Source organism: Entelurus aequoreus, linkage group LG08 (genome assembly GCF_033978785.1).
Source record: "Entelurus aequoreus isolate RoL-2023_Sb linkage group LG08, RoL_Eaeq_v1.1, whole genome shotgun sequence".
Lineage (NCBI taxonomy): Eukaryota > Metazoa > Chordata > Actinopteri > Syngnathiformes > Syngnathidae > Entelurus > Entelurus aequoreus.
Genome location: NC_084738.1, coordinates 65430400 through 65443771, shown reverse-complemented (window position 1 = coordinate 65443771; position 13372 = coordinate 65430400). Strand labels below are relative to the sequence as shown.

Here is a 13372-nt window from a genome sequence, read left to right as displayed (position 1 = left end):
AATGTGATTTTGGTTTTAATCTGTAACATGATTTCTTACATTTCGAAAACATTAGCCTATTTCATATTTCATTAATTGCTAATTATATCACAAACTTTAAAAAATAACTGCAGCTTCTTGCGATTCGGATTTGACAGTTATTTGGAAAGCCTTAATATGTAATTATTATTATATATAATATATAATTAATATTATATATACTATTTAATTTATTTTTCCTATTTATGTTATTTATTTTAATTTTACTTTTATTATATATTGACCATAATACATGTGGTGTAAATGGTCTGTATTTGTCTTGTGATATGTCTTAAATAATAATAGTAATAATATTTTTGACTGACAAAAATTGCCAATAAGAAAATAATGGTATCGGTATCGATGAAAATGCAAGAAAAAGTATCGGTATCGTATCGAATCCTAAAAGTGTGGTATCGCCCATCCCTAATCTCAGTGCCCCTCCTAGATAACTCCCAGAGAAAATATAATCCTATTTTCACTCTAATTACTAAATTAAGGGAGTGCCCTGATTGCCCTGTAGTATTTGTTCTCTATAGCATTTACAAACAGCGTGCCAGCCCAGCCACATATTGAATGTAGCTTTTACTTGCACATAGGAGACAGCAAAGCATACTTAGTCATCAACCACACAGCTTACACTGACGGTAGCCGTATAAAACAACTTTAACACTGTTACGTTACAAATATGCGCCACACTGTGAACCCACACCAAAAAAGAATGAAAAACACATTTCTGGAGAACATCCCACCGTAACACAACATAAACACAACACAACCAATACCCAGAATCCCATGCAGCCCTAACTCTTCCGGTCTAGATTATACACCCCCGCTACCACCAAATCCCCCCACACATCAACCCCCCCCCCCTCCGTGCGTTGGTTGAGCGGAAGAGTTAGGGCTGCATGGGGTTCTGGGTATTGGTTGTGTTGTGTTTATGTTGTGTTACAGTGCAGATGTTCTCCAGAAATGTGTTTGTCATTCTTTTTTGGTGTGGGTTCAAAGTGTGGCGCATATTTGTAACATAACAGTGTTAAAGTTGTTTTATACGGCTATACCGTCAGTGTAAGCTGTGTGGCTGCTGACCTAGTACGCCTTGCTGTCACTTACGTGAGCAAGCTGAAACTGCATTCTACACGTGGCCGAGCAGGTATACTGTTTGGGCAGACTGTAGAGGGCGCCAAAAGCAATGCCATCACGCCCTGATATTCGGGAGTCTCCCGGAAAAAATGAGAGGATTGGCAAGTATGTCCCGATCAAGCGCCATACATTCAAAACTCGCGGGCCGCACTAACATCAAATTTCCACATTAAAGTGCTTGCGGTGCGTGTGTCTGAGACCCCTGGTTAACATAGCACAAAGCATTTAAGCTTTGTATGCGGTGTTTTTCATTTTAAATTTTGAATTTTTTTTTGTGGCTCCCATTATTTTCTTTAATTTGTGAAACTTGCCAAAATGGCTCTTTGAGTGGTAAAGGTTGCCGACCCCTGGTCTAGATGATACATATGTAGATTATAAAGATCTAAATGATAAAGATCTAGATTATAAATATTTACATGATAAATATATAGATTATTAAAATCTACATTATAAAGGTCTAGATGATAAATATGTAGATTATAAAGATCTAGATGATAAATATCTAGATTATAAAAGATCTAAATGATAAAGATCTAGATTATAAATATCTAGATGATAAATATATAGATTATTACAATCTAAATTATAAAGAGCTACATTATAAAAATGTAGATGATAAATATCTAGATGATACAAATCTAGATTATACAGATCTAGATGATACATATCTAGATTATTAAAATCTAGATTATAAAAGTCTAGATGATAAATATGTAGATTATTCAAATCTATATTATAAAGGTCTAGATGATAAATATGTAGATTATAAAGATCTAGATGATAAAGATCTAGATTATAAATATCTAGATGATAAATATATAGATTATTAAAATCTAGATTATAAAGGTCTAGATTATAAAGATGAAGATTATAAAGATGAAGATTATTAAAATCTAGATTATAAAGAGCTAGATTATAAATATCTAGATGATAAAGATCTAGATAATAACGGTCTAGATGAAAAAGATCTAGATTATTAAAATCTAGATTATAAAGGTCTAGATTATAAAGATGTAGATTATAAAATCTAGATGATAAAGATCTAGATTATAAAATATCTAGATGACAAATATCTACAATATTATTGTATTGTAGTTATTGTTGTATTGTAGTTATTAAGTTATTATTGTATTGTAGTTATTATTGTATTGTATTTATTGAGTAGGGTTAGGGTTAATAATAAGTTATTATTGTATTGTAGTTATTATTGTATTGTAGTTATTAAGTTATTATTGTATTATAGTTATTATTGTGTTGTAGTTATTAAATTATTATTGTATTATAGTTATTATTGTATTGTAGTTATTGAGTAGGGTTAGGGTTAATAATAAGTTATTATTGTATTGTAGTTATTAAGTTATTATTGTATTGTAGTTATTATTGTATTGTAGTTAAGTTATTATTGTATTGTAGTTATTATTGTATTGTAGTTATTAAGTTATTATTGTATTATAGTTATTATTTTATTGTAGTTATTGAGTAGGGTTAGGGTTAATAACAAGTTATTATTGTATTGTAGTTATTAAGTTATTATTGTATTGTAGTTATTGAGTAGGGTTAGGGTTAATAACAAGTTATTATTGTATTGTAGTTATTAAGTTATTATTGTATTGTAGTTATTGAGTAGGGTTAGGGTTAATAACAAGTTATTATTGTATTGTAGTTATTAAGTTATTATTGTATTGTAGTTATTGAGTAGGGTTAGGGTTAATAACAAATTATTCTTGTATTGTAGTTATTAAGTTATTATTGTATTGTAGTTATTGAGTAGGGTTAGGTTTAATAACAAGTTATTATTGTATTGTAGTTATTAAGTTATTATTGTATTGTAGTTATTGAGTAGGGTTAGGGTTAATAACAAGTTATTATTGTATTGTAGTTATTAAGTTATTATTGTATTGTAGTTATTGAGTAGGGTTAGGGTTAATAATAAGTTATTATTGTATTGTAGTTATTAAGTTATTATTGTATTGTAGTTATTGAGTAGGGTTAGGGTTAATAACAAGTTATTATTGTATTGTAGTTATTATTGTATTGTAGTTATTGAGTAGGGTTAATAACAAGTTATTATTGTATTTTAGTTATTAAGTTGTTATTGTATTGTAGTTATTGAGTAGGGTTAGGGTTAATAACAAGTTATTATTGTATTGTAGTTATTAAGTTATTATTGTATTGTAGTTATTGAGTAGGGTTAGGGTTAATAACAAGTTATTATTGTATTGTAGTTATTAAGTTATTATTGTATTGTAGTTATTGAGTAGGGTTAGGGTTAATAACAAGTTATTATTGTATTGTAGTTATTAAGTTATTATTGTATTGTAGTTATTGAGTAGGGTTAGGGTTAATAATAAGTTATTATTGTATTGTAGTTATTAAGTTATTATTGTATTGTAGTTATTGAGTAGGGTTAGGGTTAATAACAAGTTATTATTGTATTGTAGTTATTATTGTATTGTAGTTATTGAGTAGGGTTAGGGTTAATAACAAGTTATTATTATATTGTAGTTATTAAGTTATTATTGTATTGTAGTTATTGAGTAGGGTTAGGTTTAATAACAAGTTATTATTGTATTGTAGTTATTAAGTTATTATTGTATTGTAGTTATTGAGTAGGGTTAGGTTTAATAACAAGTTATTATTGTATTGTAGTTATTAAGTTATTATTGTATTGTAGTTATTGAGTAGGGTTAGGGTTAATAACAAGTTATTATTGTATTGTAGTTATTAAGTTATTATTGTATTGTAGTTATTGAGTAGGGTTAGGTTTAATAACAAGTTATTATTGTATTGTAGTTATTAAGTTATTATTGTATTGTAGTTATTGAGTAGGGTTAGGTTTAATAACAAGTTATTATTGTATTGTAGTTTTTGAGTAGGTTTAGGGTTAATAATAAGTTATTATTGAAAAATGTTTTACGGATATAGTTTAAAAATAATTCCACATTGGATGGGGGACGAACCATTAAAGAAATGTGTGTGTGTATGTGTGTGTGTGTGTGTGTGTGTGTATGTGTGTGTGCGTGTGTGTGTGTATGTGTGTGTGTACGTGTGTGTGTGTGTATGTGTGTGTGTGTGTGTGTGCGTGTGTGTGTGGGTGTGTGTATGTGTGTGTGTACGTGTGTGTGTGTGTGTGAGCGCGTGTGTGTGTGTGTGTGTGTGCGTGTGCGCGTGCGTGTGTGTGTGTGTGTGTGCTGACCAGCAGCAGCGCCTCCAGGTGACTGAGGTATGTTTCTTCGCTGGCCAAGATCCCAGACAGAACCCACTTCCTCATTTCCAGACCTTTCTCCAGCTCACATTCCGTCTGCAACCAACATGAACAAACACTGACTTCATGTTGAAATATCACATTGCAATATTTACATGAAAATATTCTTGTGAAATACTCACATGAAATTATTTATGTGAATTACTTACATGAAAATATTTATATGAAATACTAGAATGTTCTTTAAGATGACAAAACAATGTTCAATAAGGTTTGACTCAACATCAACATCAACTGCAGACAAGCACAATGTTCCAGTGGAGGTTAGTCTACTAATAATAACACACACACACACACACACGCACAGACGCACACACACACACACACACACACACACACACACACACACACACACACACACACACACACACACACACACACACACACACACACACACACACACACACACACACACACACACGCACACACATGAAAAGTATTTCCAGTCACAGTATGACCAAATATGTTGTCTAACATAGTAGACCTAAGTATTCATCAAGTACCACCATAATGACAACATTATAATACAGTAGCGTAGTAGGCCTAAGTATTCATTAAGTACCACCATAATGACAACATTAAAATACAGTAGTGTAGTAGTTGTACATTGGACGACAATAAAAAGGAACGTAAGATGACAATAAAGTTAAATGTTGGACGACAATAAAGTTAAACGTTGGACGACAATAAAGTTGAACGTTGGATGATAATAAAATTGAACATTGGATGACATGATGCTGAATGTTGGACGACAATAAAGTTGAACGTTGGACGACAATAAAGTTGAATGTTGTACGACAATAAAGTTGAACATTGGACGACAATAAAAAGGAACGTAAGATGACAATAAAGTTAAATGTTGGACGACAATAAAGTTAAACGTTGGACGACAATAAAGTTGAACGTTGGATGATAATAAAATTGAACATTGGATGACATGAAGTTGAATGTTGGACGACAATAAAGTTGAACGTTGGACGACAATAAAGTTGAATGTTGGACGACAATAAAGTTGAACGTTGGACGACAATAAAGTTGAACATTGGACGACAATAAAAAGGAACGTAAGATGACAATAAAGTTAAATGTTGGACGACAATAAAGTTGAATGTTGGATGACAATAAAATTGAACATTGGATGACATGAAGTTGAATGTTGGACAACAATAAAGTTGAACGTTGGACGACAATAAAGTTGAATGTTGGACGACAATAAAGTTGAACGTTGGACGACAATAAAGTTGAACGTAGGACGACAGTAGAGTTGAACGTTGGACGACAATATAGTTGAACGTTGGACGACAATAAAGTTGAATGTTGGATGACAATAGAGTTGAACGTTGGACGACAATATAGTTGAACGTTGGACGACTATAAAATTAAACGTTGGATGACAATAAAGTTGAACATTGGAAGACAATAAAATTGAACATTGGATGACATGAAGTTGAATGTTAGACGACAATAAAGTTGAACGTTGGACGACAATAGAGTTGAACGTTGGACGACAATATAGTTGAACGTTGGACGACAATAAAGTTGAATGTTGGATGACAATAGAGTTGAACGTTGGACGACAATATAGTTGAACGTTGGACGACTATAAAATTAAACGTTGGATGACAATAAAGTTGAACATTGGAAGACAATAAAATTGAACATTGGATGACATGAAGTTGAATGTTGGACGACAACAAAGTTGAATGTTGGAAGACTATACAATTAAACTTTGAATGACAATAAAGTTGAACGTTGGACTACAATAGAGTTAAACGTTGGACGACAATAAAGTTGAATGTTGGATGACAATAAAATTGAATGTTGGACGACAGTAGAGTTGAAGATTGGACTACAATAAAGTAGAACGTTGGATGACAATAAAATTAAACGTTAGACGACAATAAAATTGAACATTGGCTGACATGAAGTTGAATGTTGGACGACAATAAAGTTGAACGTTGGACAACAATACAGTTGAACGTTGGACAACAATAAAGTTAAACGTTGGACGACAATGAAATTGAACATTGGCCGACATGAAGTTCAATGTTGGACAACAATAAAGTTGAACATTGGACGACAATAAAAAGGAATGTAAGATGACAATAAAGTTAAATGTTGGACGACAATAAAGTTAAACGTTGGATGACAATAAAGTTGAACGTTGGACGACAATAAAAAGGAATGTAAGATGACAATAAAGTCAAATGTTGGACGACAATAAAGTTGAACGTTGGACAACAATACAGTTGAACGTTGGACGACAATAAAGTTGAACGTTGGATGACAATAAAGTTGAACGTTGGACGACAATAAAGTTGAACGTTGGACGACAATAAAGTTGAACATTGGACGACAATAAAGTTGAACGTTGGACGACAATAAAGTTGAACGTTGGATGACAATAAAGTTGAACGTTGGATGACAATAAAGTTGAACATTGGACGACAATAAAGTTGAACGTTGGACGACAATAAAGTTGAATGTTGGAAGACTATACAATTAAACTTTGGATGACAATAAAGTTGAACATTGGATGACAATAGAGTTGAACGTTGGACTACAATAGAGTTAAAAGTTGGACGACAATAAAGTTGAATGTTGGATGACAATAAAATTGAACGTTGGACGACAGTAGAGTTGAATATTGGACAACAATAAAGTAGAACGTTGGATGACAATAAAGTTGAACGTTGGCCGACAATAAAATTAAACTTTGGACGACAATTAAGTTAAACGTTGGACGACAATAAAATTGAACATTGGCTGACATGAAGTTGAATGTTGGACGACAATAAAGTTGAACGTTGGACAACAATAAAGTTAAACGTTGGACGACAATGAAATTGAACATTGGCCGACATGAAGTCTAATGTTGGACGACAATAAAGTTGAACATTGAATGACAATAAAAAGGAATGTAAGATGACAATAAAGTTAAATGTTGGACGACAATAAAGTTAAACGTTGGATGACAATAAAGTTAAACGTTGGATGACAAAGTTGAACGTTGGACGACAATAAAGTTGAACGTTGGACGACAATAAAGTAGAATGTTGGACGACAATAAAGTTGAACGTTGGACTACAATAAAGTTGAACGTTGGACGACAATAAAGTTGAACGTTGGACGACAATAAAGTAGAACGTTGGACGACAATAAAGTTGAACGTTGGACGACAATAAAGTTGAACGTTGTACGACAATAAAGTTGAACGTTGGACGACAGTAAAGTTGAACGTTGGACGACAGTAAAGTTGAACGTTGGACGACAATAAAGTTGAACGTTGGACGACAATAAAGTTGAACGTTGGACGACAATAAAGTAGAACGTTGGACGACAATAAAGTTGAACGTTGGACGACAATAAAGTTGAACGTTAGACGACAGTAAAGTTGAACGTTGGACGACAATAAAGTTGAACGTTGGACGACAATAAAGTTGAACGTTGGACGACAACAGAGTTGAACGTTGGACGACAGTAAAGTTGAACGTTGGACGACAATAAAGTTGAACGTTGGACGACAATAAAATTGAACGTTGCACGACAAAGTTGAACGTTGGACGACAATAAAATTGAACGTTGGACGACAAAGTTCAACGTTGGACGACCATAAAGTTGAACGTTGGACGTCAATAAAATTGAACGTTGGACGACAATAAAGTTGAACGTTGGGCGACAATAAAGTTGAACGTTGGGCGACAATAAAGTTGAACGTTGGACGACAATAGAGTTGAACGTTGGACGACAATAGAGTTGAACGTTGGATGACAATAAAGTTGAACGTTGGACGACAATAATGTTGAACGTTAGACGACAATAAAGTTGAACGTTGGACGACAATAGAGTTGAACGTTGGACGACAATAGAGTTGAACGTTGGACGACAATAGAGTTGAACATTGGATGACAATAAAGTTGAACGTTGGACGACAATAAAGTTGAACGTTGGACGACAGTAAAGTTGAACGTTGGACGACAGTAAAGTTAAACGTTGGATGACAATAAAGTTGAACGTTGGACGACAGTAAAGTTGAACGTTGGACGACAATAAAGTTGAACGTTGGACGACAGTAAAGTTGAACGTTGGACGACAATAAAGTTGAACGTTAGGCGACAATAAAGTTGAACGTTGGACGACAGTAAAGTTGAACGTTGGACGACAGTAAAGTTGAACGTTGGACGACAATAAAGTTGAACGTTGGACGACAATAAAGTTGAACGTTGGACGACAATAAAGTAGAACGTTGGACGACAATAAAGTTGAACGTTGGACGACAGTAAAGTTGAACGTTCGACGACAGTAAAGTTGAACGTTGGACGACAATAAAGTTGAACGTTGGACGACAATAAAGTTGAACGTTGGACGACAGTAAAGTTGAACGTTGGACGACAATAAAGTTGAATGTTGGACGACAATAAAGTTGAACGTTGGACGACAGTAGAGTTGAAGATTGGACAACAATAAAGTTGAACGTTGGACGACAATAAAGTTGAACGTTGGACGACAATAAAGTTGAACGTTGGACGACAGTAAAGTTGAACGTTGGACGACAATAAAGTTGAATGTTGGACGACAATAAAGTGGGAGGAGAATGAAGTTGGATGCAGAAACTGACCGACTTGGCAGACTCGATGGATCCCGAGGAGAGCGTGTCCCGACTGCTGCGACTCTTGGAGCTGAGGTGCGGCGAGGACGAGGGCGAGTCGTCGATGTAGGGCAGGATGTCGTGGTGGCGCCGCTGCTCCTCGGCGCGGTCGGCGTCGTAGCCGTAAGAGGGCGGAGTCCCGCTGTAATGGCCGTCTGTTGGATGAAGAACAGGCTGGTCAAAGATCCTCTATACGACAGGAACACTGCTTTGCTTTTCAGGACCACCTTTGGCAAGCGAGCGTCACTAATAAGTGCTGACTCATCGCAGAGAACGCTGGAAAGGACAACATTTATTGAAGTTCAAATATACGTGGAACACAAACACAGCACGACACGTTTATGTTGACACGTTGCTTATGTTGATTTTCTTCCGACACTACGATTATATTCGTCCAAGAGACAGACTTTGCAAATGATAAAATAATATAAACTACACTTGTCAAATGTTTGGAGTTTGGAATAATCATGAAAATCACATTTTATTAATTTAGATAATTCATGATTAATCACATATTGGAGTTTGAATAAATATTGATTAATCAAATTTTGGAATTTGGATTAGTCATGATTAATCACATGTTGGAATTTGGAATAATCATGAAAATCACATTTTATAATTTGGATAATTCACAATTAATCCCTTATTGCAGTTTGGATTAGTCACGATTAATCACATTTTGGAATTTGGATTAATCATGATTAATCACACGCGAATACTTACTACTTCCATTTTGACAGCCCTTTTATACACATAATATTGTCCATTTTGACAGCCCTTTTAAAAACATAATATTGTCCATTTTGACAGCCCTTTTAGAAACATAATATTGTCCATTTTGACAGCCCTTTTATACACATAATATTGTCCATTTTTACAGCCCTTTTATAAACATAATATTGTCCATTTTGACAGCCCTTTTAAAAACATAATATTGTCCATTTTGACAGCCCTTTTATACACATAATATTGTCCATTTTGACAGCCCTTTTATACACATAATATTGTCCATTTTGACAGCCCTTTTATACACATAATATTGTCCATTTTGACAGCCCTTTTATACACATAATATTGTCCATTTTGACAGCCCTTTTATACACATAATATTGTCCATTTTTACAGCCCTTTTATAAACATAATATTGTCCATTTTGACAGCCCTTTTATACACATAATATTGTCCATTTTGACAGCCCTTTTATACACATAATATTGTCCATTTTGACAGCCCTTTTATACACCTAATATTGTCCATTTTGACAGCCCTTTTATACACCTAATATTGTCCATTTTGACAGCCCTTTTATACACATAATATTGTCCATTTTGACAGCCCTTTTATACACATAATATTGTCCATTTTGACAGCCCTTTTATACACATAATATTGTCCATTTTGACAGCCCTTTTATAAACATAATATTGTCCATTTTGACAGCCCTTTTATAAACATAATATTGTCCATTTTGACAGCCCTTTTATACACATAATATTGTCCATTTTGACAGCCCTTTTATACACATAATATTGTCCATTTTGACAGCCCTTTTATACACATAATATCGTCCATTTTGACAGCCCTTTTATACACATAATATTGTCCATTTTGACAGCCCTTTTATGAACACAATATTGTCCATTTTGACAGCCCTTTTAAACACATAATATTGTCCATTTTGACAGCCCTTTTATACACATAATATTGTCCATTTTGACAGCCCTTTTATAAACATAATATTGTCCATTTTGACAGCCCTTTTATACACATAATATTGTCCATTTTGACAGCCCTTTTATACACATAATATTGTCCATTTTGACAGCCCTTTTATAAACATAATATTGTCCATTTTGACAGCCCTTTTATACACATAATATTGTCCATTTTGACAGCCCTTTTATAAACATAATATTGTCCATTTTGACAGCCCTTTTATACACATAATATTGTCCATTTTGACAGCCCTTTTATACACATAATATTGTCCATTTTGACAGCCCTTTTATACACATAATATTGTCCATTTTGACAGCCCTTTTATACACATAATATTGTCCATTTTGACAGCCCTTTTATACACATAATATTGTCCATTTTGACAGCCCTTTTATACACATAATACTGTCCATTTTGACAGCCCTTTTATACACATAATATTGTCCATTTTGACAGCCCTTTTATAAACATAATATTGTCCATTTTGACAGCCCTTTTATACACATAACATTGTCCATTTTGACAGCCCTTTTATACACATAATATTGTCCATTTTGACAGCCCTTTTATAAACATAATATTGTCCATTTTGACAGCCCTTTTATACACATAATATTGTCCATTTTGACAGCCCTTTTATACACATAATATTGTCCATTTTGACAGCCCTTTTATAAACATAATATTGTCCATTTTGACAGCCCTTTTATACACATAATATTGTCCATTTTGACAGCCCTTTTATAAACATAATATTGTCCATTTTGACAGCCCTTTTATACACATAATATTGTCCATTTGACAGCCCTTTTATACACATAATATTGTCCATTTTGACAGCCCTTTTATACACATAATATTGTCCATTTTGACAGCCCTTTTATACACATAATATTGTCCATTTTGACAGCCCTTTTATACACATAATATTGTCCATTTTGACAGCCCTTTTATACACATAATACTGTCCATTTTGACAGCCCTTTTATACACATAATATTGTCCATTTTGACAGCCCTTTTATAAACATAATATTGTCCATTTTGACAGCCCTTTTATACACATAATATTGTCCATTTTGACAGCCCTTTTATACACATAATATTGTCCATTTTGACAGCCCTTTTATACACATAATATTGTCCATTTTGACAGCCCTTTTATACACATAATATTGTCCATTTTGACAGCCCTTTTATACACATAATATTGTCCATTTTGACAGCCCTTTTATAAACATAATATTGTCCATTTTGACAGCCCTTTTATACACATAATATTGTCCATTTTGACAGCCCTTTTATAAACATAATATTGTCCATTTTGACAGCCCTTTTATAAACATAATATTGTCCATTTTGACAGCCCTTTTATACACATAATATTGTCCATTTTGACAGCCCTTTTATACACATAATATTGTCCATTTTGACAGCCCTTTTATAAACATAATATTGTCCATTTGACAGCCCTTTTATACACATAATATTGTCCATTTTGACAGCCCTTTTATACACATAATATTGTCCATTTTGACAGCCCTTTTATAAACATAATATTGTCCATTTTGACAGCCCTTTTATACACATAATATTGTCCATTTTGACAGCCCTTTTATACACATAATATTGTCCATTTTGACAGCCCTTTTATACACATAATATTGTCCATTTTGACAGCCCTTTTATAAACATAATATTGTCCATTTTGACAGCCCTTTTATACACATAATATTGTCCATTTTGACAGCTCTTTTATACACATAATATTGTCCATTTTGACAGCCCTTTTATACACATAATATTGTCCATTTTGACAGCCCTTTTATACACATAATATTGTCCATTTTGACAGCCCTTTTATACACATAATATTGTCCATTTTGACAGCCCTTTTATACACATAATATTGTCCATTTTGACAGCCCTTTTATAAACATAATATTGTCCATTTTGACAGCCCTTTTATACACATAATATTGTCCATTTTGACAGCTCTTTTATACACATAATATTGTCCATTTTGACAGCCCTTTTATACACATAATATTGTCCATTTTGACAGCCCTTTTATAAACATAATATTGTCCATTTTGACAGCCCTTTTATACACATAATATTGTCCATTTTGACAGCCCTTTTATAAACATAATATTGTCCATTTTGACAGCCCTTTTATACACATAATATTGTCCATTTTGACAGCCCTTTTATAAACATAATATTGTCCATTTTGACAGCCCTTTTATACACATAATATTTTCCATTTTGACAGCCCTTTTATAAACATAATATTGTCCATTTTGACAGCCCTTTTATACACATAATATTGTCCATTTTGACAGCCCTTTTATACACATAATATTGTCCATTTTGACAGCCCTTTTATACACATAATACTGTCCATTTTGACAGCCCTTTTATACACATAATATTGTCCATTTTGACAGCCCTTTTATAAACATAATATTGTCCATTTTGACAGCCCTTTTATACACATAACATTGTCCATTTTGACAGCCCTTTTATACACATAATATTGTCCATTTTGACAGCCCTTTTATAAACATAATATTGTCC

At 33.0% G+C, this 13372-nt stretch overlaps 1 protein-coding gene across 1 annotated transcript in view; it reads right to left on the bottom strand.

Moving 5' to 3' along the window:
- LOC133656159 (breakpoint cluster region protein-like) overlaps nt 1-13372 on the bottom strand; it is a 590239-nt gene that overhangs the window by 76074 nt on the left and 500793 nt on the right. Inside the window, exons 2-3 of the mRNA XM_062057056.1 lie at nt 9045-9229; nt 4358-4462 (exon numbers count right to left, since the gene is read on the bottom strand). Of these exons, the coding sequence (XP_061913040.1) occupies nt 4358-4462; nt 9045-9229 (290 nt within the window). The remainder of the gene's footprint in view (nt 1-4357; nt 4463-9044; nt 9230-13372) is intronic.